General features: G+C 41.2%; 1 protein-coding gene across 7 annotated transcripts in view; it reads left to right on the top strand.

Annotated features, from left to right (window-relative positions):
- The window catches only part of LOC134062668 (uncharacterized), a 40,832-nt gene extending 26,642 nt beyond the window's left edge, over positions 1-14,190 (top strand). For 2 of the 7 annotated variants that reach the window (XM_062518765.1, XM_062518764.1), the window contains 6 exons: positions 639-668; positions 1,495-1,599; positions 2,494-2,775; positions 4,902-4,943; positions 5,849-5,948; positions 9,489-14,190. In XM_062518765.1, coding sequence (XP_062374749.1) covers positions 639-668; positions 1,495-1,599; positions 2,494-2,775; positions 4,902-4,943; positions 5,849-5,948; positions 9,489-9,636 — 707 coding nt within the window. In that variant the 3' untranslated portion in view covers positions 9,637-14,190. The remainder of the gene's footprint in view (positions 1-638; positions 669-1,494; positions 1,600-2,493; positions 2,776-4,901; positions 4,944-5,848; positions 5,949-9,488) is intronic. The other 5 variants (XM_062518767.1, XM_062518766.1, XM_062518769.1 and 2 more) reach the window with 4 other exon arrangements.
- The last annotated feature ends 11,282 nt before the right edge of the window (positions 14,191-25,472 follow it).

Raw genomic sequence — 25,472 nt, 5'->3', positions numbered from 1 at the left:
CAGAACCAGGGCTGTGCCAGAGAGACATTTTTCTATCTTTAAAAAAAAAAAAACAGCTTGTGCTTGTGGAAAGGACAGCTAGCAGATTGATTGTGAGGAGATACTTGCTGAAAGTGACCAAAAAAAGTGTGACTGCTCAGAAATCGCTTGCACCATGTCCTAACATGATCTGAGCGAGTGACTGTCAATGTTGTCTGTCTGCATTGAATCCGTTAAATATGCCTTTCTATTGTGTAATATTTCTCAGTCAAAATAGCAGAGCAAAGTGAGTGACTGGAAGAAAATAGAAACTGGGCGTCCAACAAAAGTTCTCTGATAACGTTGCATTGCATCGAAGTTGCATCTTGAATTTCCCCTTGGGGATCAATAAAGTATCTATCTATCTATCTATCTAAGTGCTTTTGCCGCTTGCAGTCAGGACACTCCAATTGAAAACAGTGTAATTAAACGAATTGTTCGCTTGCATCGCGTCCGGTTAGGGCATGGTGTTAGAATCGCTGATGGTACCTTTAATTTGAGAATGTTTTGAGTGAAAGTGTTTGCTGAAGCACTGAGGCCACGAGGTCACGGTAATCCTCCTGCCAAGCCAGTGGGCAGCTGTGAAGAAATCATCAACCTCTGTCTCTCTTGTTTTTCAGCCAAACCTGTTGTATCTGAACCTAAACCTGGTAAGAGCTGTTAGCTTGTGTGTGTTTGTGTGTGTGTGTGTGAGAAAGTGTTTGTGTGTGTGTATGTTTGTGTTGAACAAAAGGTAACGCCTGCGATTCTGAACATATTTAGTTGAATTCAGTAGATTGAACCTCTGTTGGCAGCCCAGTATGTGTGTGTGTGTGTGTGTGTGTGTGTGTGTGTGTGTGTGTGTTAAAAAACAATGGTGAAATGCTGCCAAAAACATTAGTGTTTTAGGGAAGTGGAAGGGGGTGATAGAGCTCAAATGTCAACACCCTTTCTTCAAAATCACACTGCCTCTCAGATGCTCCCAAATAAATGTTCATCCAGGTCATTAAATCCTTTTCAATCCCTGTGTGAAAATAAACCTAACTAACTAACTAACTAAACCTAACTGTGTGATTGGGTTTCTGGAGCAAATAACCTGAGTGCAGCTTATGTAGTTTTACTGTGTGTGTGTGTGTGTGTGTGTGTGTGTGACTGAGAGAAAGAGATTGGGCGCTAGATCTGGATCTGAAACTACACCCATGCCATGCTGTGTGTGTGTGTGTGTGTGTGTGTGTGTGTGTGTGTGTGTGTGTGTGTGTGTGTGTGTGTGCATATGTGCGTACTTGAGTGTGTGAGTGCATGTGTGCTTACTTGAGTGTGTGAGTGCATTTATGAGTGTGTGTATGTGTGTGTATATGTGTGAGAGAGAGTGTGTGTGTGTGAGAGAAAATGTGTGTGTGGGTGTGGGTGTGTGTGTGTGTGTGTGTTTATGTGGATGTGAGGGAGATGGAATGAGAGGAAGTCTGGTTGGCTAATGACAAGAGTTGTCTGCTACAGCACCCACTCCGAAGAAAACACCAACAACAACAACGACTCCCGAGTACACAACCTCGACTGAGACCTCGCCACTCCCTACTGTAGCACAAACAACAACCACCCCTGGTCTGTAATTCTCTTTAGGTTAATGGTACTGTCCTGTGTGGTGTATCGTAATTTCCTGTGTATTAGCCGCAGGACAGTGTTTTATACAAGTTAAAAGAAACAAAACTATATTAATACCATATTAACTGCCTCTGTGTATTAACCTAATAGCGGAAGACAATTTTGCAAAATCAATGTATAAGTCGCGGCTAATAGTTGGGAAATTACGGTATGTGTGTTTGTGTTCTAGTCTTGTAGTGCTCATTGTCATACACTAACTGTATGCCTGCAATTGTCTTTGGGCATGCTAGCGATTGTTAGCCTGAGTGAAGCTAACATGTTGGCATTACGATGTTGGCAAATTTGAGTTTGCGCTTCAGGTTTGTCTGGAAAGGAGCTAGTTACCTGCCCTTTTCTGAACTTGCCATATCACTACTACCTCCACAGGCGTAGCCAGTAGTGAAATTAAACTTATATGTGTGTTTTGTTGAAGTCTTACCAAATAGTTTTATAAGCCTCCAGAAATGTAAATGCAGTTGTTTACTCAGTTCCAATGAAAGTGTGCGTTCCTGAGTTTTTGGTGATTCGGAAAAGGACAAACCTGCAGAGCATATTCAAATTTGCTAACAGGTTCATCTGTGTGTGTGTGTGTGTGTGTGTGTGTGTGTGTGTGTGTGTGTGTGTGTGTGTGTGCGCAAGAGCAAATGAGTTTGTGTGAGTATACCCAAGGTGGCTTACAGTGTACACGTTGCTATGCTACAGTAAGCTTGCATCGCACTGCATGTTTGCACATGACTGCTGGTGTGAGAGTGTATGTTTGTGAAGAAAGAGCTTGTAAAACAAACGTGTGTGTGTGTGTGTGCGTGTGTGTGTGTGTGTGCGCGTGTGTGTGTGTGTGTGTGTTTTATGGCACAGTGACCACCTCAGGGACGCTGCACACCACCACACACACCAGCTTAGCACCCAAAGCTATCGCTAGAACAACCACCAGAGCCACCAGAACATCAATCACATTCCCAGGCACCACCACATCAACAACAACCACAACCACAACAACAACAACAACAACAATAACAACAACAGCAACAGAAGCAGCCCCTTGGGAGGAGAGAGAGGCCACAGGGGCCAGTGTAAAGTCAACCAGTACAGGCAGTTCTGTCCCACAGCCTCCTAGTCCCTCTCCCAGTTCCCTACTAGGTAAAGACACATGGTGACTCTGACTCAAAAGGGACATGCTTTTCTGTGTTTGCGCTTGTGTTTTTGTTTGTGTTGTGTTTGTCTGTTTATGTCCATATGCACTTGGTTTTTTGCGAGCTTGCTGCTTGATCTTCCCGGCTACATGTAGAAACACAAGGTACTGCAAATTGGCAAACGTTGTAGTCGGAAAGTCGGAAACTCTAAAGTCTCCCCACATTTGCAGACTTTCAAGGAGTATTCGAAAGTGTAAATGAGAAATTAAATATAATGAACAAGAACAAAATGGTTTATGTAGTTGTTGTAAGAAATGGAGAAAAGAGAAGTATGCTCATTACAGTTTTATGTGAGAGACAGAGACTGCCTGGGTGTGGATACTACCAGGGCCCGTATTCACAAAGATTTTTTATCTTAGCACTAAGAGTACTCCTAAATCACACTAAAAGGTATTAGCTAGGAGTTTTCTCACTCCACTCTCTCACTCACTGGCTCTGGCGCGCGGCGCAACTTTGATAGCATTAAGCTAGCCCAATGCATTCATTAGAATCCAAACAGAGATGAAGTTAGAAGCGACCAAACACCTCCATGTTTTCCCTATTAAAATACAGTTACATGAGTAGTCACATGACCAAGTATGGTGAGACAAAATAAAACGTGGTGCATTTGTAAGCAGGCAAAAGGGATAACTTTTGTGTGGCGGAATAACATTGGGAGCAGGAGCACTTAGACTCTGCACGGTAATATCCTCACTCCAAAGTGAAACTGAAAGTGCAATAGTGATGATATTACTGCGCCACACAATATAGTTATCCCTCTTTGATTTACGATTTCCACATTCACACGACAGCTGGAATGTCCTGAAGCATGTAATTCAAGCATAACCTCACAGCTTGACCGCATTTCATTCTATAGTAATGCGCTACCACAAATAGCACAAAAGAGTGGCTGCGTCTCGTTTTTGCATGGCAACCATTCGTATGGAGGGAATATATGATTATCTATGAATACATCATTACATTTTTCGTTGCTGTGCCTTTGTTTCATGAAATCTTGCTAGATCAACGTACTAACCGTTTTAGAAAAGCAATAAGCCACTCAAGTCTGTGGTTTATACTTTATATTAGAACAGCGAAGGGGGGCTTAAACGCCCCTCAGCTGTGCTAGTATACAGTATGAACCACGGCCTCTCGGGGCTTATGCTTAAATAAATCAACACTCCCTCTTTCTCACACACACACGTACTGTAGCTTTTATTGCATAGTCTCAAATTCAGATTCTTGTAAGCATTACATTTCAACCGAAAGGCAGATATCCTAATATTTATGCATTCAAACTGTTAATTGTTATTGCACAAATGTGAGGTACTAGCCTGAGTATTACCATGCTGCCTTGTGCACGATTCATTTGCGCTACTAGGCAGCCTGGACTCCATGGATCTAATATTCACTTCAGCTAGGGAACCAATCGCAGAGCGGGGGGCACAGCAAGACTATGACGACATCTAAAGCAACAAACCAAAGCATGTATTGTATTTTGGTTAAGAACCAAACCACTAGAGAAAAATTTAAGGTTCATTTACAGATGCATTTGATAGACATCCGTAGCGCCCAATAAACCACTCTGGGCATTTGTAAACCATGCCTCAAATACGAGAAAACGAATGTTTGGTTCCCAGACCTCATCTTAATAGAGACGAGGTCTGCCGTTACCGAGGCTAGTGATGTACCACAACAGCTGGTGTGGCACATTGTCAAATAACAACAATGTTGACATCTGTTAGCAAGAATTCGGTTCCGGCTGAGCAGTTGGGGTCACTGGCTGAGGAAAGAGACACAGACACAGACACAGACACAGACACAGACACACACACACACACACACACACACACACACACACACACACACGCACACGCACACACACTTCAATAGTGTGCAACGCAGTCATGAAAGGTAAATGGAGGCTACTTTGAGCAATACTAGTCATGAAACATGCATTAGATTCTTCAAAATAGCATCCATCCATCCTTCACATTAATACACACACACACACACACACACACACACACACAGACATCTGTATAAACCAATGAAATACCTGTATGTATTTTACTCTGTTTCTTTCTCTGCCAGATTCCAGTAGTTTTGGATCACACTCCAACCAGGTTGCTGTAGGTAAGGGAAGTGTGTGTGTGTGTGTGTGTGTGTGTGTGTGTGTGTGTGTGTGTGTGTGTGTATGTGTGTGTTTGTCTTTGACAGCACATTTCCAAAAATATGGCAGGCATGTGTGTGTGTGTATTTCTTTCTCTGTGTTTGTGTGTGTGTGTGTGTGCCTCTGACAGCACATTAAAAAAAATATTGCAGGCACGTCCATCTGTGTGTGTGTGTGTGTGTGTGTGTGTGTGTGTGTGTGTGTGTGTGTGTGTGTGTGTGTGTGTGTGTGTGTGTGTGTGTGTGTGTATGTGTATGTGTGTGTTTGTCTTTGACAGCACATTTCCAAAAATATGGCAGGCATGTGTGTGTGTGTGTGTGTGTGTGTGTGTGTGTGTATTTCTTTCTCTGTGTTTGTGTGTGTGTGTGTGTGTGTGTGCCTCTGACAGCACATTTAAAAAAATATCGCAGGCACGTCCATCTGTGTGTGTGTGTGTGTGTGTGTGTGTGTGTGTGTGTGTGTGTGTGTGTGTGTGTGTGTGTGTGTGTGTGTGTGTGTCTCTCTCTCAGAGCCGATTACCCAACTGGTTCCTCAGCTACTAAGCACAATAATAAAGGCCCGTTCACTTCACATATTCTCTCCCACTCTCACAGTGCCTCTGCCACATGTCTATTTGGACAAGTTTATCCTGTAGCCTACATTCCACATACTATAGTCTACAGAGCTTCGTTCTAATGTGTGTGTACTGTATGTATGTGTGTGTGTGTGTGTGTGTGTGTGTGTGTGTGTGTGTGTGTGTGTGTGTGTGTGTGTGTGTGTGTGTGTGTATGTGTGTGTGATTGTGTGTGTGATTGTGTGTGTGTGTGTGTGTGTGTGTGTGTATGAGTGTCAATTAATCCCTCTCCCTCTCTTTGTGTTTGATTAACAGTGTCTGGAAGCGTTGTAGCAGTGGCTGTAGTTGTCACACTGACGATCATCCTCTGTGTTCTGCACTCAAAGAAAATCCTGCTATTGCCATTCCCAAACAGGTGAAGAAGTTCTGTGCACTAAACTCCACAGTGAATGAGAAACATTAACAGGAAGGCTGTCTCTCTGATTTTCAAGCATGTTAAATCCATAATATAAGTTCAAATTTACAACATCAATCTGTCATGTTCATCTAACGAGATTTCAGTTCTTCAAACTTGTTGAACACTTTAATTGTAACTTGCTGACCACCTTAAACTGTCAAGCGCATCTAGCGACATTTCAGTTCTGCAAACTTGTTGACCACCTTGATTTTAGCTGGAAAGTATAACGGGTTGGGGATTTCCTTCAGCGGTCTCACAACCTCACTGTCACATGCCTGGATTCACTCCCTGCATCCTAGCCCAGAGGGTGATAACTTTTACTTTCAAAAGAACATTTTAGTTGAGAAATAATTTGCTACTTTGAAGAATTCGATTCATGAAACATGCTTTGTTTACCTCTGCTATTTATTAGATTCTTCAAAATAGCCTCCATTCCCCTTGTCATGGACTCATGTCGCGCGCACACACACACACACACACACACACACACACACACACACACACACACACACACACACACACACACACACACACACACACACACACACAAAACATTTTCGTTTAACATTACATTTAACATTTAACGTAACATTTTAGTTGACAAATAATTAAAACGTGTCTATTTTTGCATCTTTGACTCAATGTATAGGCTAGGTATTTTCACAAGCTGATAGCATAGGGATGACAATTGCTGCGTTTGACATGAGAGCTTTAATTCCGAATAAAACCAAGTTAATTCGGAATAAAAGTTAATTCCGCTTTAAAAGAGACCATGTAAACGCTTATTCCGCTTGAAAATTATTATTCGGAATTAAACTTAATTCCGAATTAAGTGGTTGGTTTATTCCGATGTTAAAGCGGAATTAACTCACTCCTTGATCATGTAAACCTTTATTCCGAGTTTATTCAAAGTTTATTCCGTTTGTTTGGCGCATGCTCGTACGAGGAGGAAGAAGAAGCACATGCTCGTTTCATTGCTAATTTTGCTCCGTCTTCTTCGATCCCCCTTCTCCGACACTCTTCTCCTCCTCAGCTAGCAAACTTGAAGCTTGACAATATTCTCAAGCTGCTGGCTAAATAGTAGGCCTATTATCAGAATTACTGCGAAAACCGTTTTCATTATGTTATTGTCCATGCTGTAACGTTAACCCGAGATGACAAAAAAGCCGCTAGCCAGCTAAAGTTTGTTTTCTTCCGGTAGACCTTAATTAGTCTACGTTCATGCGCCGCCTGTCCAATCGGAACCCTTCCCGACCCCCAGACGTTCAGTGGAATACAATAAAGCGGAATTAACCTATGTTCCATGTAAACGCCAATTCGGAATTATTATTTCCATGTAAACTCGAAGGAGAATATTTTAATTCCGAACTATTTAATTCTGAATAAACTAATTCGGAATTAAAAACATCATGTAAACGTGGCCAATGATGCCTAATTGTATTTTATTCATTTCCATTTTCGGACCTAGCCAGGGAGCCCCTATATTATACTATACTATACTATACTATGCCATACTATACTAGCATATATTTAAGCATTATCGCACGAGTGGGAGTGGTGTTTTTGGCCAATATCGCCACGGCTGTGGTTCGCCGCAGGCACGAAGCCGAAGGCTGAGCAACACCACGAGTGTGATAGTGCTTTTATACAACAGTTCCATTGCCAACAAAAAAAAGATACCCGAGTGCATTTTTAGGAAGGATAATTATTATTTGCATCGTTTTATTTAGCCCAGTTCCTCCGCTATGCGAAGTAGGCCTAGCTCAGAACGCTTGTGGTTGCTATGCAACTGCTAAGTCAAAGAACATGGAATGCCGTCTCTGGTTAAATCAAAGCGAAGAATCAACCGTCGCGGAGTGATTATTAGCTGTGAAGAGTCACCAGTGGTGATATCTGTTAATATCACCACTGATAGAACGCGTCTCGTCCAATCAGATATTGCTAAATCGTTCGACCGGACCTAACTGTTGTATAAACTGTAGTAGTACATGGGGCCTCAGAGCCGTGGGGTAGATAATTAGTCTTTTTCTCCTGGTTTGTACAGTATGTGCAAATATATGATTCGTCTCGAACAGAATACATCTAAATTTATGTGTTGAAGATTCTACTTGTGTCTCTTACTCAGTTTGGTTGATCTAGTTGTAATGTGGACTGTTTACATTTACATTAGCAAACGCCTTTTATCTAATTATATCACCAGGGCCATTGTCCGCGGAGCAATTCAGGGTTAAGTGTCTTGCTCAAGGGTACAACGGTGGAAGCCATAGATATTAACCCATAGATATTAGAAAGCCACAGTAATTTCCTGCATATAAGCCGCATTGTGTATAAGCCATAGGACAGTGTTTTGTGCAAGTTAAAATAAACAAAACCATATTAACACCATATTAACTACCCCCTGTATTAACCTCATAGCTGAAGAAAGTTAGCAAAATCAATGTATAAGCCACGGCTAATAGTCGGGAAAATACGGGTAGATACCGCATTGCCCATATCAAGTTCTATTAGATGGCGTACGTGAACGCGGCCGCCATATTGCCATGGGCAAACACCTTAGAGACACCTGGCTGATCTCCGATCAGAGACGCTTATTTCTCTATTGGCCTCCAATGATTGTTGCCCCCACCATGATAGCAGAGCACAATGGATATCTCTCATTCGTCTTTTCATATATCACGGGGCAGCCGTGGCCTACTGGTTAGGGCTTCGAGCTTGTAACTGGAACTGGAACACCATTTCCAGACAGGATCTGAGCGAGCAACCATTCATTATTACACACCTAGTGTGTTGCCGTAAAAATATGATCTCAGTGTTAGCTGAGCTGTTAGTTCAATGTCCATATTTGCATGTCCATGTTTGACTCCTTTTATCCTAGTCCTTTTATCCACCACGTAAGGGATAATTTATAGAAGGCTGGTCATTAAAAATAAGTACCTTCAGGGCTAAACAAGACCCCTACGCTTTGCATCGGGGTCCGGTTCGCCCTGTCGGTACTGATTTTCCCGATAATGACCAGCGTTCTATACATTATCCTGCTTATTATACGGCTACTTGCTACTTAGCTACCGTTTCGTGGCTTCTGCTAACAAAATAAATAGTTCGCCAAACAGATAGAACTTGACTGTTTCAGATGTTACTCGGCAACGTCTTACTCTGTCTTTTACTTTCAACGAAATTCCATAGCGGAGTGATATGAAAGACCTGAAATAGAAGCATAAACTCTATTGCCATTGACAGCGGTCATTATTATTTTCAGAGGTCCTCTATCAGAAAATAATGACCGGTAGAACTTTGTGAAATCCCATTGAAGTCAATGGAGCTTTCTACTTGCATTGTGAAGAGACGTATAATAATTAGCCGTATAATAATTGGCTTTAACGTGAACCAGCTCTAGTATTCAGAGTTTGTAAAGACAGTTGAACAAAGGTGTTTGTCCAAGATCCTTAATGTGTTCCTTTCTCCCCCCCCCCCCCCCCCCCCCCCCCCCCCCACCCCCAGGCGACCGACATACCACACAGAGCCAGAAGTTGCCATGGCGACACAACCCAACACAGACACCCACCCCAATAGTGGTACCCCTCTGTGTGAAGCGGTTATATCTGACTCTGATGATCCGCCCTATGAAAACAGAGAATCTTTTTACTGAGACTAAGGTGAACATGGACTTAACCCTTATGTCACTTCGCTGATGCCTTCATCATATTACATCTTCTATTAGCGGAACGAGAGAGCGGGACAAATCCTGTGCAAAAGTGCCTCTCAATGCATGTCATGGTCCTATAGTGAATGTGCATGCAGTCAAATGACTGATCAACAGCAAATGGTAACGTTACCGCAAGCAGAACAAACTACATGGTAGGGCTGAAACGATTAACTCGAACAATTCGATTTCAAAAAACGATAGAGGAAAATGATCCGCCTTGAGGCTTCGTTTAATTCCGATCACTTTTGTGGCCTGCTCAGCTCAGGGATCCCTATTTCACACGGACTGTTATTACTGACACTCACACAACTTTCAGAATTAATGATGCACGATGACAGAGAGCCAAGAAACCATCCGTAAAATGCAGAGAAATGTCCAGATTTCTGGGAAAAGAAGACAAGCTGCAATGTGTCTACTGCAAAGCAGACCTGACGTACCACAACAGCAGGTCAACGGTGCTTCAACTTCTGAGCCGAAAGCATCTAGTTGTTCACACCAGCTCACCAAGGGTAGCCGACAAAAGGCAACGTAAACATTGATGTTAGCTAAATGTAACAGCTAGTTTGAATGTATGTACAATATTTGGTGTCAGCTGTGATGTCGTTAGTCGATATGAAGTTAAGTTGTGGAAATTTTAAGTAGTAAACTAATTCATGTCAAATTGCAAGTGAGCAATACACCAGAAAAGTGTATTGCAGTTTTGGAGTTTTGCAGTTCTTATGCAGGAAATACAGTATTTTGGACATGAAAAACTGCATAGTAGCCTCCAGTACTTTAGTGCTGGAATGCAGTATTTTGGACATGACCGACCATACTAAAGTACTGCACTGTATTGTAGTATAACTGCTAGGGGTGTCACGATACCAAAAAATCAGTAGTCGGTGCCAATACCAGCAAAATTGCACGATTCTCGATGCCAAATTCGATACTATCGTATAAAAAAAGGATTTTCTAAAATCCCATGTACTTAATGAATTTCTTTAAATATTTGCAGAATACTGAAATATAATTTCTACAGTGCATAACAGAATACAGTATTCAATTGCAAGCATATCACATAGGCTTACACATAATTAATTCAATCACTTTTCTAATGGATTGTAGCCTACTGTATAAAAACCAACAACTTGCATCGCCTTTATCGCTTTGCTTTTATATAATGTGAATGATTTTTTTTACAAGATGCAAAGTCTTTATTTGAAACACACACACATTCTGTAACTATTCATACATTCTATATACTGAAATTTCTGATCTTCATAACAGCAAACTTTATGCAGATTATAGCCAACTATTCATATTACAACTCCACCTCTTAAATTCAGCCGTCTGGTTGAAGCCTCAAAATATTGTAAACAAAGTAGCAGGCTAATCTTATCATAGGCTACTCTACTGGTTGGACTGTTCAGTATCCCCACTTGTGTTTAAGTTTCAAGGTAAGCTACTTTTTCTCCTTGGGACAGGCCCTTTTAAGTCTTGGAGTTGAAAAACATTGGTATTGAGATGGTCAGTCAACTTGAATGCAAGTTTTAATCAAATGTCTGCTGCATAGCCTGCTAATGATGCTAACCGGATTTTAAACAGCAATTTAGCTAGTCGTCTTCTGTGCGTCATTGCGTTCACGATTGTGAATGTTTTATTTGGATTAAATGTGCATGTCGTGGGCGGGTGTCCATTGACCACGCACGAGAGCGGGCCAAGGAGAGTGAGTTTACTTCTACTGTTTGGTAAAGTTGCACGCATAGTCTACAAACGATGTGGAAGAAGAACTATCCACCCGGGCAGCGTCAGGTGCATCAGTACGACCACGCTTCCAGGAATGATTGGTTGGTTTTCATGGAGACAGACGCTGTGTGCACGGGGGGGACTGTGTGTGTGTGCATGCATGAGAGACAGACGCGTGAGTGACAGAGAGGGAGAGCAGGGAAAGGAAATTCAGCGTAACGAATGTTGCGTGTTTTTCAATAGCGTTGAAAAATAGATAAATAAATAAAATAAAAAGTAACGAAACCATATGTGGCGGCCGGTGCTGAATCTGTGGCGCATCGCCTCAAATTAGTCTATGTGTGGGAAACACTGTATTGCCCCCATCAGTTCCGGAAGAGTCGCAGCACCGATGCTTATGCTGGCGTCGGTGCTTACGGTGCTTCGAAAAAATGGGCATCGCCGGTGTTTTTTAATTTTGGAATCGAGAGGTATCGCAAGTATCGGTTCTCGTGACATCCCTAATAACTGCACTGCACTTCGAAAAACTGCAGTTATTTTTTGTAAGGGAGGTTATTTGGTGGTAATGGTAAATGCTGCAGATGTATAAATCTACAAAAAACAAATATATTAATTTACTTTGAAGTGCCGAGGACTAGTTTACAGCATGACATTCGTTGTGCATATTGATAAACTGCACTTAATAACGCAAAACATTTTTGTTATCCGATTACTCGATCAATTGATGAAATAATCGCTAGAATACTCGATTCCAAAAAGAATCGATAGCTGTAGCCCTGCGACATAGGAATGAGGTCAGGTCAGACCTGTGAGTACAATCAAGGTATTGATTAATACCAGATGTTAATTTCAATACAGAACAAGCTATTTAGGAATACGGCCATATACACTTGATGTCTTACAGTACCAATCCTGTCAGTGTTCTGCCAGCTTGAATTGTGTTCCATTTTGTCACTGTTGCCTGCACATATCCCTGATTTGAGCTGCTACTAATAATAATTTTCATGTCAATTATTTTTCCAATTAGTTAATGAATTGTTAGAGCCCTACAGTAATTCTAGTCTCAGTATCTCCCAAATCTTTGTGACCGAAAAAAAAAAAATCTTGTGCCTTTAAACATGTAATTGTTTGAATTATCAAGATACATGATTTTGATATTTTCATGTCTGGGAAAAGTGTGGGATTAAATGGGCTAAAGAAATGAAAATCCCTATTCCCAAGCAGGGCCAACTCTGATGTGGATTTTGGTTCTACGGTACCCTGCGGCAAGCAATGGGTTTGCCGTCGTTAGAGTAAAGTGAGGTGGCCACACGGCGTGCTCCATTTCTGAACTCAAGATGAGATACTTGGATTCCATTGTTTTCAGCACAAATCCACAAACCAGCACCACACCTTTTCACCGTTATCATGTTAAGTAGGCCTACTGTATGATTCAGTATGATTATTTTTGTTCCCGCCACTCAATGAAACCCATTGTTTATCAAATGCTTGTCAGTTAATGATTTTTTAACAGTTCCAGTTTAAATGTTTTAGCACTTTCATGTTTGCAACTTGGCCTACCTTCTCTGAAAGTTAGTATTTTCCTTACAGTTCATATCAGTAGAACCAGAGGGTTAAAGCGGAGTAATGAAGGATCTTTGGTAGAACTGCACAATTAGCCATGCCAAAGTTACTGTAGCATCAAAGATTGTCTAGTTACTAAGCTGAATCATAAAGGGATTTTCCAAAAATGGCACTATTTCCTGCCTCCTATAGGGGTGTGGTCAGTGACAAAATAGTTGTGGTGGTTGATGAAAGAAGCAGTGTGCCGTTGAGAACAGACGGCCTGCGCTTAATTAGTTGAGACAGATACAGATCAAAGTTATTTTTCTATTTATTTATCTTGCTGGAAAATACAATTTCAATGTGGGAATGTTAGAAAGACGTGTGGCTTGTAGAATATGGGTTCGTAACTTACATCACTGAAAGAAGGGCTAAGGGATTGGTCATAATCCGATATGTTTATTTATCCCATAGAAATACATTGACACTGGCCCTCCCGATTGACTCCTAAAGGGGAGTGGCAGTCGCGAACCCGACATCACAATGATGCCAAAATGTACCCTCTTATGAATCATATCGCTTTAGAAACCGTCTCTGTTAGCATGATTAATTATGCATTCATTATTATATTCTACTCATTTGTTTTGTTGGCACAGGTGTTCCCTGATTGTCAAGCCCGTTTCCATAGCAATGTTAGTGCTTCCTACACTGTAATTACAAAGGTCAATCAGGTGTCAAAATGTGTTAAAATTATTTTTTCCATCTTATCCTCAGGAATGCTTGGAATATTTTGTCTGTAAGTCTGTTAGCCAGCATTAGGACGCACACAACTTGGGCAACAGGGAGTCTTTGTTGGTTGCACCACAGTGTTCAGATGTGTTATCATATGTGGAATATTTTAATCTTTTGTGTTTGTGTGTTTTTGTTGTTGTTGCTTTTTCAAATTGTATGGCTAATGGATCACAATGTATTGGATAATGATGTATAATGATATTATCAATAACATGCAGACAATTGATTGTGATGTACAGTAGATGTTGATGAAGGCTTGACAATGATGATGATGATGAAGATAAAGTTGTTTAGACATGCAAGTAAAAGCTAAACACAAGTTACTTGTATGCACGAACCTTTTGACTTCAAAAATACATACAGTACTTGGTTTTTGTGTTTTTTTAGCTTGAAGTAAAAATTGTTTTATTTTTTTTTAATAAACAGGCTTTTCTAATATTTGTGTGTGTAAGTCTGCAAAGACCTAGCTGTGTGCTCTGCAGTGTGGTCCAAAGGCGATGTCAGGGCTTACATCCAACATCCATCCAACATTATGTGTCATGAAAAAGGAGAGATGAGCAGGATTTAAAGTCCTAGTGTCTTTATTATGCTATGAGAGTTACTCATGAACTGGGACATACACTTGACCTCATTTTGTCTCATGGTTTAGGCTAACTGTTGAAAATATTGTAATTGAGGATGCTACTTTTTCGAATCATAAGCCTATTACAGTATGTTTGACATCACCCTCTCCAGTCCCCTGCGAACTGCCACAGCTCAGGGCCGTTACTCCCGCCATATACTGTACACTCTCTTACTGCAACTCAGTTTTCTGATTGCTTTCTGAGTAAAACTGTTGCTTCTTCCATTGCAACAGTGGCTTCATCCTCCTCTAGCCCCGATTAACTAGTTACCCTTTTCCACTCCTCTTGCTCTTCTATATTTGACTCTGTACAGTAGTTCCTCTCACGTACACCCGCCCCAAACTAAAATCTCACTGCTGGTTAGATGAGGCCACATGCTCTCTCAGGCAGGCCTGTCGTAAAGCTGAAAGGAGATGGAAAAAGGACCAACTCACTGTCTCCTTTGAAAGGTTTAAATCTGCATCAGCTTCTTTCCAGGCAGCAGCAGCAAAAAAAAGGCAGAGCGAAGCACCTCTCTGACCTGATCAGTAAACACTCAAACAGACCCAAAATGTTATTTAATACTTTAAACTCTCTTATCAACCCCCCTAATAGGGCGCGGGATCATGACGTGAAAACTTCGCGAGCACAGCCTCAGTTTACTATGGATTACTATGGATTTACTCCCGCCTATTAATGTGTTTCCTGTTAGGCTACTTAGTTTTTGCCTTCTTGGTCGTATGTTGCTGTGTAGTGGGGTGTAACAGCGCAACCCACGATCGCAAGAGGAAAAGAATCGCTAATACAATATTTCTGCTTCTTGTCTTCTGCATCTGAATGAATGGATATTACGCTCGGTGGCCCCTCCATTCAGATCATTTTAAACTCATGCCTTGCCTCGGGCACTGTTCCTGCATGTTTTAAGCATTCGGTTGTCCGACCCTTGCTTAAAAAGCACAACCTTGATGTCAAATGCCTAAAAAATGACGGTTCCATCTCTAAGCTTCCTTTTATTTCTAAAGTTCTGGAAAAAGCTGTTCTGTCACAGGCTGATTCTCTTTCTGGCCACCCACAACACAATAGAACCTTTTCAGCCAGGTTTCAGATCCCTTCATAAAACTGAAACAGCCCTGCTTAACACTAGAAGCGCCAAGCGCCGGTCATTTGACCGCTGACGCGTATTCCTAGAAGCGCCGTGTGGGTTTGACCTAGATATACCTAGAACTGCCGGGCTGCGGTCATTTGACCGCAGCGATTACAAAAAAAAAAAAAAATCTTTTCACTCGATTAAATTCCAGGACCCTACGTTCACGACTTTTCCTAAATACGCCTGTTTTGTCACCCAGAATTTTTACATGATCGAAAGCACACCGGTACAAGCTAGTTTAGAGCTATTTTGCGCTCATTATGTGACAACACTATGTTGTCTCGCGTTCGGCCATGTTTGTCCAGGCTGCTATTCTCTTTTCTCACAGCAGATGTCGCAAGGGTTTCCTGACAGTCGGGCATGAGAATAATATTTTACCATAAAACATATAGTTTATATATGTGCGATATGTATTATACATGTGATTTATTTTAATAACTATTTTTCATTTACATGGCATAGTCTATGGAGGCGATTTACAGTGGTAAAATGCGAGTTTGTTTTGAAAACGTTGCGACGTTCTATTAGGCAGGCCTACATGTGTAAACAATATTTTCAGCTGAAATTCGTCCATCGTAGCCTATTTATGTACGTAGGGCGCGTATGCCTACGTACATTCATAGTTGTATATCTTATCTTCTATTTGTATGGAGTGAGATAGCTGTCAATATATTCGTGTCATAGATTTGATGCACGTTCGTATTTGTCTGTAGTCGTGCATACAATAAATATGTGTGAGTTCTCAAATGAGTCCAGTCGTGCATAAAATATATTGTGTGTATTTTATCCATCAGAATACGGATGGGAAAAAAATACGAATTCAAAAATTACAAGTAGGCCTACGAAATCAAACTTTACAGGTAGGCTTTCATTTCTGAGTAGGCTACGACTTCGCACAAGTGACTGAACTGTCAAAATACATCGCCACACAACCACTCTCATTGTCGTTGGTGGATGTAAAGAGCAACACCAACACGGCCCTTTTTTATACTCCAGCTGTTTTTCAGCAGACATCGAAACATAGCCTACACATTCGCAAAACGGAGAATATCTTTTTCACTCATCATTTTTAATTAGCCTAGGCCTACTTCTCGCGCATATGCCTGCTCAGCATTTCTGCTCTCTCTATCTCCCTCCCTCCGAGGTAGCTAGACCCTAGATGCTTCTCCCTAAATGAATGAACATTGTCTTAGAAAGTAGCCGCGGTAGCCTGTAAAATGCGGCATGAAATCCTGGCTACTGTGTAATTGAAACCAGACTAGGTTAGGCTCTTTGTTCGGTCCGATCATTTTCCGCGGCGCGAACATAGACCTATTAAATGAATAGAAGTGAATTTGGGGAGTGAATTAGAACTAGCCATCCATTCATTTTAGAGCTTAGATTATCTGCCCAAACCCGAACTGCGGGTTACGGATCTCGAGATCCAACAACACCGGTGTTGGGTCGACATTTTTCATCCTTCCCCTCCCGTCGGGTCAGGCTCCTAATCACAGAACGCGTATGCCTCCGTTTTAAAATAGCCAACATTTCTAAGTAGGCTAGCATACAAAATGTAAAAACGAAATATAAAAAATGAAATACTATGAAAGTTGAAAGTCAAGTTTGCTCAATCTTTGTTCAAGAACTCCTCCAGAGTTTTTACCTCAAACAACACAAATCAACACAAATAAATGGACAGATAGGGTAGAGTGGGGGAAAACGCTCCCCTTAAGGAAAATGTGGCATTACTGTGAAAACAAAAGCTAAATGTGTTCTGAATTATTATCATGGTTATAAGTGGCAATGACATTAATTATAAACCAACTATGAAAACTGCCTAGACTTCATATTTCTTTAGATTTTTAACAAAAATAAAATGTATACAAAGCGGGCGTTTTACCCCAGCAGTGGGGCAAAATGCCCCCCATGGGTGGGGTAAAATGCCCCCTCCTAAAAAAACTATTTGCTTCATACATTAATAGCCAAATCAACCGACAAGCTGTTAAGCAATAAATGAATTGTAAGATACTATATTTAATTCATAGATTAGGCTTACCAGCAGCCAAGTACACCTTAACTAAACTAACATAGCCTACACTCCTTAACTGACCACGGAAAATTACGACATTTTACTATAAAATCAGTCTTCCTTCAACTACGTCGCTAGCGTAAACTTCACAGTGGATACATGTGTGTCCCCGTAGTCAATGGGATGCAGGGCAACAGTACAAATATAACTTGACTGCATCTAGTGATTATTATGGGAGAAACAGGCGGGGGGCGTTTTACCTCACAGGGGCATTTTCCCCCACTCTACCCTAACTCAAACGTGCTGTAGACCTATGTCATAATGAAACAACCACAGACAGTCTGACAAATGTATTCAAACGATTTGATTCGTGCACGAAGCGCCATCTAGCTGTCATTATGTGTAAGTAACAGCCTCCCAGTCTAAGGACTCAGCGGTCTTTTGACCGCCTCGCCGCGCTTTAAGTAGTTCACAACAGCACGGCGCTTCTAGTAGGTCGTCAAAGCGGTCAAATGACCGGGGCGCGGCGCTTCTAGGTATAAGTGGGTCAGAGGGGCGCGGCGCTTCTAGTGTTAAAGCGCGGCGAGGCGGTCAAAAGACCGCTGAGTCCTTAGACTGGGAGGCTGTTACTTACACATAATGACAGCTAGATGGCGCTTCGTGCACGAATCAAATCGTTTGAATACATTTGTCAGACTGTCTGTGGTTGTTTCATTATGACATAGGTCTACAGCACGTTTGAGTTAGGGTAGAGTGGGGGAAAATGCCCCTGTGAGGTAAAACGCCCCCCGCCTGTTTCTCCCATAATAATCACTAGATGCAGTCAAGTTATATTTGTACTGTTGCCCTGCATCCCATTGACTACGGGGACACACATGTATCCACTGTGAAGTTTACGCTAGCGACGTAGTTGAAGGAAGACTGATTTTATAGTAAAATGTCGTAATTTTCCGTGGTCAGTTAAGGAGTGTAGGCTATGTTAGTTTAGTTAAGGTGTACTTGGCTGCTGGTAAGCCTAATCTATGAATTAAATATAGTATCTTACAATTCATTTATTGCTTAACAGCTTGTCGGTTGATTTGGCTATTAATGTATGAAGCAAATAGTTTTTTTAGGAGGGGGCATTTTACCCCACCCATGGGGGGCATTTTGCCCCACTGCTGGGGTAAAACGCCCGCTTTGTATACATTTTATTTTTGTTAAAAATCTAAAGAAATATGAAGTCTAGGCAGTTTTCATAGTTGGTTTATAATTAATGTCATTGCCACTTATAACCATGATAATAATTCAGAACACATTTAGCTTTTGTTTTCACAGTAATGCCACATTTTCCTTAAGGGGAGCGTTTTCCCCCACTCTACCCTATCTGTCCATTTATTTGTGTTGATTTGTGTTGTTTGAGGTAAAAACTCTGGAGGAGTTCTTGAACAAAGATTGAGCAAACTTGACTTTCAACTTTCATAGTATTTCATTTTTTATATTTCGTTTTTACATTTTGTATGCTAGCCTACTTAGAAATGTTGGCTATTTTAAAACGGAGGCATACGCGTTCTGTGATTAGGAGCCTGACCCGACGGGAGGGGAAGGATGAAAAATGTCGACCCAACACCGGTGTTGTTGGATCTCGAGATCCGTAACCCGCAGTTCGGGTTTGGGCAGATAATCTAAGCTCTAAAATGAATGGATGGCTAGTTCTAATTCACTCCCCAAATTCACTTCTATTCATTTAATAGGTCTATGTTCGCGCCGCGGAAAATGATCGGACCGAACAAAGAGCCTAACCTAGTCTGGTTTCAATTACACAGTAGCCAGGATTTCATGCCGCATTTTACAGGCTACCGCGGCTACTTTCTAAGACAATGTTCATTCATTTAGGGAGAAGCATCTAGGGTCTAGCTACCTCGGAGGGAGGGAGATAGAGAGAGCAGAAATGCTGAGCAGGCATATGCGCGAGAAGTAGGCCTAGGCTAATTAAAAATGATGAGTGAAAAAGATATTCTCCGTTTTGCGAATGTGTAGGCTATGTTTCGATGTCTGCTGAAAAACAGCTGGAGTATAAAAAAGGGCCGTGTTGGTGTTGCTCTTTACATCCACCAACGACAATGAGAGTGGTTGTGTGGCGATGTATTTTGACAGTTCAGTCACTTGTGCGAAGTCGTAGCCTACTCAGAAATGAAAGCCTACCTGTAAAGTTTGATTTCGTAGGCCTACTTGTAATTTTTGAATTCGTATTTTTTTCCCATCCGTATTCTGATGGATAAAATACACACAATATATTTTATGCACGACTGGACTCATTTGAGAACTCACACATATTTATTGTATGCACGACTACAGACAAATACGAACGTGCATCAAATCTATGACACGAATATATTGACAGCTATCTCACTCCATACAAATAGAAGATAAGATATACAACTATGAATGTACGTAGGCATACGCGCCCTACGTACATAAATAGGCTACGATGGACGAATTTCAGCTGAAAATATTGTTTACACATGTAGGCCTGCCTAATAGAACGTCGCAACGTTTTCAAAACAAACTCGCATTTTACCACTGTAAATCGCCTCCATAGACTATGCCATGTAAATGAAAAATAGTTATTAAAATAAATCACATGTATAATACATATCGCACATATATAAACTATATGTTTTATGGTAAAATATTATTCTCATGCCCGACTGTCAGGAAACCCTTGCGACATCTGCTGTGAGAAAAGAGAATAGCAGCCTGGACAAACATGGCCGAACGCGAGACAACATAGTGTTGTCACATAATGAGCGCAAAATAGCTCTAAACTAGCTTGTACCGGTGTGCTTTCGATCATGTAAAAATTCTGGGTGACAAAACAGGCGTATTTAGGAAAAGTCGTGAACGTAGGGTCCTGGAATTTAATCGAGTGAAAAGATTTTTTTTTTTTTTTGTAATCGCTGCGGTCAAATGACCGCAGCCCGGCAGTTCTAGGTATATCTAGGTCAAACCCACACGGCGCTTCTAGGAATACGCGTCAGCGGTCAAATGACCGGCGCTTGGCGCTTCTAGTGTTAAGTAGTTCACAACAGCACGGCGCTTCTAGTAGGTCGTCAAAGCGGTCAAATGACCGGGGCGCGGCGCTTCTAGGTATAAGTGGGTCAGAGGGGCGCGGCGCTTCTAGTGTTAAAGTAACCAATGATCTGCTTCTCACACTAGTTTCAGGTGTTAATGCCCTCCTGATATTACTGGATCTTAGTGCCCACTTTGACACCGTTGAACATTCTTCTCACCCGCCTTGATCAGCAGGTGGGCATTATGGAAACTGCACTACTCTGGTTCCAGTCCTATCTCAAACATAGGACTTTTTTGCGTCCATTGGTCAGTTCTCATCATCTGCTCCAGTCTCGTATGGGGTCCCTCGGGTCCTACGCTCTTCAGCCTGTACATGCTCCCGCTGGGTGACATCGTAAGAAAGCATTAACATCTCTTTTCACCTTTATGCGGATGACTCTCAGCTGTAGCTGCCTCTAAAATTTAGGGACTCCATACAGTCTCTCCTGGTTTGTCTTGAAGACATCAAAAGTTGAATGGCCAACAGCTTCCTCCAGCTACATAGTGATAAGACGGAAATCTGTCAAATCCCATGCTAGAAACCTGGGTGTCATCCTCAATTCTGAACTTTGCCTTGACAAACAGATCAGCTCTGTTGTCAACAAAAAATGACCAGCTCAGAATGATCTCCCGCCTCAAACCCTTCCTATCTCATAATGACCTTAAGAAAGATATCCACACCTTTATTACAGCACGGCTGGATTACTGCAACTGACTCTACCTTGGCCTCCCCCAATACTCACTCAGACGGCTGCAGTTGGTTCAAAATTAATCTGCATGCCTTCTAACTGGCACCAGGAGGCGTGAGCACATCACCCCCATTCTAGCCTCCTTACACTGGCTCCCAGTTCATTTTGGGGTCCAGTTTAACCTTTTATTATTTGTTTTTAAGGCACTTCATGGGCTGGCCCCAGCCTATATCACTGACCTTGTCCAGCTCTACCCAAAGGTCCCTTCGATCCACAAACAAAGGGCTCACGGCTCAAACAGAGAGGTGATAGAGCCTTTGCTGTTGCTTCTCCACATCTGTGGAACCAGCTCCCCCTGGATATTAGATCAGCCCCTTCCATTTCTACATGTTGCTTCAAAATGCATTTTGAAATTAGAAACCCACAATAAACACAAATAAGGGCCTGTGGCCAGGGGAAGCCTCACCAACAGGTAAGGCAACTCCGCAAAGCTAGAGGCCAGAGGAATGGGCTTTATTTGTTAGTATAAAAAACAGAACAGAACATCTATGCAGAACAATGAAAGTGTGTGTGCATGTGTATATAGTCGATAATGGCTTGTGCTCTGTCCCAGTATTTCAGGACCTCAGTGCAGCCTTTCACACAATAGGCTTTATGCACGGAGTGCTGCTCCGGTACCTCATGTGGAGTGTTAGCTGTGTTGTAAGTGCATCTTCTGTTATATTTTGCACCTATGTTCACTCCAACACTGAAGATATTGTTTGCCCGCAATAATAACAATTTTAACACACACATAAATCCTTTTACATCGTAACGTGCTGATTCACTGGGTGCAACAACCAAGCGGGTCACCAAATGGCGACCATGGAGTCACACATCGTGAGAGATAAAACTTCAACAAATAGGCTATAAATGTTACTTCTCTGCGTGTAGGGTTGTACATTGGTTTTTTTTTTTCATATTATGTTGTGAAATGTTGTCATCATTACCTGTTAGAATGAAAATATATGGGTAAATATACCCACCCTACAGAGCGATATGCAGCGCTTTTACGGCTACAGAACAGTTGGTGAAGATGTTTTATAGAGGACCCCATTGCACTCGAATGCAGCATAATGGTTGAATTTTTGCTTTCTGAAGGGCTTTTCTACCTCTGACCGAGGCAGAGGAGCTTGCTTCATAAATTAAACAACAGATGCAGTCTGGAATGCAACAATGCTATATCTTCAGTACTTTCTCGCTTTGTCAAGACTGAGTTTGAATCATTTAATCAGGATTTTATACTACTGTAAAATGCCAGCCTCTGAAAGGCAATATGATTCTGGGGAAAGGCTATGTTCGCAGTTATGTTCGAACTTTGAAGGTTTAGCAATTTCTTCACTGTTTTATGTTTGCAGGTTTCTCTACAGAGCTTCCCCTACAGCTTTAGCGTGTATACAACACTCCTCAATTGGTCAGTCTGCCTTTTCGTGAGCATGATCGCGAGGCTGCGAGACTTTCTGTTTGTCAGTGCACCTGCCCTGTGGCACAAACTTGCAAGCGTATTTTTTCTTCTCACCGGTGCTAGGGGGAAGCAAGACAGCCAACATTCAACCCGGAATAAGTCAAATAGCCATTCCAATGACTCCGAAGCTGATCAGTTAAGGTAAATTAAGCTAAAAAAAAACGTGCATAGTTCACCTTTAACAGCCATTCAGAAAACACCCTTCATTTCCATATTATGTGGCTGTGTAGAAAGACTACATTGTTTGACTGGAGTATTGTAGCATGACTCATTCTGAGAATCAGAATCAGCATTATTGGCCAGGTTTGCATAAACAAACAAGGAATTTGACTCCTTTGCTCTCAAGTACAATGCTTAACAATGACATAAAAAGAATGAAATAGAAATACAGAACAGTTAGAATAGAATACGGGCAGTAAGGCTATGTACTGTACTGTATAAGAATGAATGCTGGAGGAGGAGTGCGGCCTTGTTGTTCCTGTCAAGGTAGCCATGGTCATGGACACCCTAACATGCAGACAAGACGCAAGAAGCAAGGTACTTAGTCTACCATTTGCACCAAAACTGGAGTGTTTGAGATGGAGATGCAATTATCTGAATTTGTGTTGGATTAAACTAGAGGCATTTCAAGACTTGAACTTTGAACGTGTCGTGCACTCAAGCTAGAAACATACTTTTCTTGATTTAGTGGAAAACTGTTTTTTTTATTATTATTTTTATTTTATTTGCAAACCATTGCAAATAGTGAGTTTCACAGTTCCCAAGGTCACCTCCGTCCAACACAGTTCCCAAGGTCGTTCCTTGTACAGGCTCTCACCCCAGATGTCTCCCCCTCGCTCATCTCCAGACGGGGACATTGACACAGAACTGGAGTCATCCCAAAACACAAAGCCAAGAACACAAGGTTGACTGGCTGTCACTTCAGGCACATACCGTGGGGAGAATAAGTATTTGAACCCATGCTATAGTTGACTAAAAAGAGGAATATAAAATCATGTTTTGGACATTTATCTTAATGCCATAATGAACAAAAATGAGTAAAAATCAAACCTTTAAGGACATCGATTTTTTTTGTGAATGAAGAATGTATCGTAAATAAATAAATAAATGTTCTTTCTTAAAATAGGAGAGAATAAGTATTTGACCCTTATGTCTTAAATTCCCATAGAAGCAGGAAGGGTTTTTTTTTTATAAGTTTTTATTTTCAAAGGTTTTTGATTTTTTATTTCCTTGCATAAGTCTGAATCTCTGAAACACATGAGTTTATCCTTTTATTTGCACTATTCTTCAATTAGCAATCATTCAGTATACATATGTCTGTTCTGTGTTGTTATATAGAAGTGTGGATCTGTATTGCCCATTTGGTGAAGAAACAGTACAAAGTCCACGAGTTTACTGTAGGTCTATTTCAATGAAAAATTACAAGTTGCAGTTCAATGAAATTTACATGTGTGCTTACTGTAAGTTTTACATATATCAATTACAGTTACATCTCGGGAGAATTTAATACAATTAATTTTTATTCAATACAATTAGTCTTTTCACAGTTTTTCTGATACCAGACGTAGCATAAATAAAAGCTGAAACTCAGCTGTTATCTCATTTTGAGAACTGTTTTGCATTTCTTTGTCCAGTCTGTAATGACTGATTGAACTCACACAGATTTGACTACAAGATGTGTTGTTTGAAGGTAAAATTTGCTTTTGCTGCATGTTTTAAATGTTTTGAGAGAGTAAGAACCTTTTTGCAAGAAAAACGTGTCATTTCGGCCAAAGTGCTTTTGTTTAGACCTGCACAGAAGTGGAAAAGTCCAGCGTCCGACCACATATCTGTGCCAATAACCATTTACTTAAACCAGCTGCTTCTAATTAGCACAACTCTTCAGTCAGGTAGAGCAGCTAATTTATGAGATCACCTGAGTTAATTGCACAGGTAGAACCAATACATGATTGGACTTTTACTTTATGAACCTGGAGTCTTCCACCTCTGGACCTGCGTCTTCATGCACACCAATTTCAAGCAGCCTATTTGCCTGAAATAGGGCTCGGGATCGTGACGTGGAAATGTACTTACATATATATGTGTGTATATATCATATATATAATCTGAACGAAAAAAAAATAAAAATAAAAAAAATAAAACGGTCCGTGTCGTGGCTAATCAGATTAACTGAGTGATACTGACACAGAGGCTAGAATATTTTTTTTTTCTTTCTGCTGGATTACAAGCATCTCTGAACTGACCACATTTCACGCCATGACTTATAAACAGAACTGAGCCCGGTCAAAAATGAAAATACGAGTACTTTAGAGTTTAGACCACTATTTGCTGCAAGGTAAGCTCATGCGTTTTGTAAAATCCCCTATGGAAACTCCCCTTATGAATTGTGCCTATCCAAAATGCCCGAGTATTTTTTGAAAACACAATGTTATTGTCAAACTTTAAAGCTATCGAGAAAAACTAAAACATGCAGCAAAAGCCAATTTGGCCTTCAAATAATACAACAGTCAAATGTGTGCTTTCAGTCGATCATTACACACTGCAAAACAAAATGTGAAACATGGTTTTCAATATAAGTTTCAGCCTACATTTTTTGTTACAGTATGTCTGTAGCATGTGTCTTTCTATTTTTCTGCTATACCCCCTCCCCCCAAAGCGTTGCTAGGTTGCTAAGCAC

This window comes from Sardina pilchardus, chromosome 17, assembly GCF_963854185.1.
Source record: "Sardina pilchardus chromosome 17, fSarPil1.1, whole genome shotgun sequence".
Lineage (NCBI taxonomy): Eukaryota > Metazoa > Chordata > Actinopteri > Clupeiformes > Clupeidae > Sardina > Sardina pilchardus.
The sequence above is the reverse complement of the archived record's forward strand: the minus strand, read 5'-3'. Positions and strand labels throughout refer to the sequence as shown.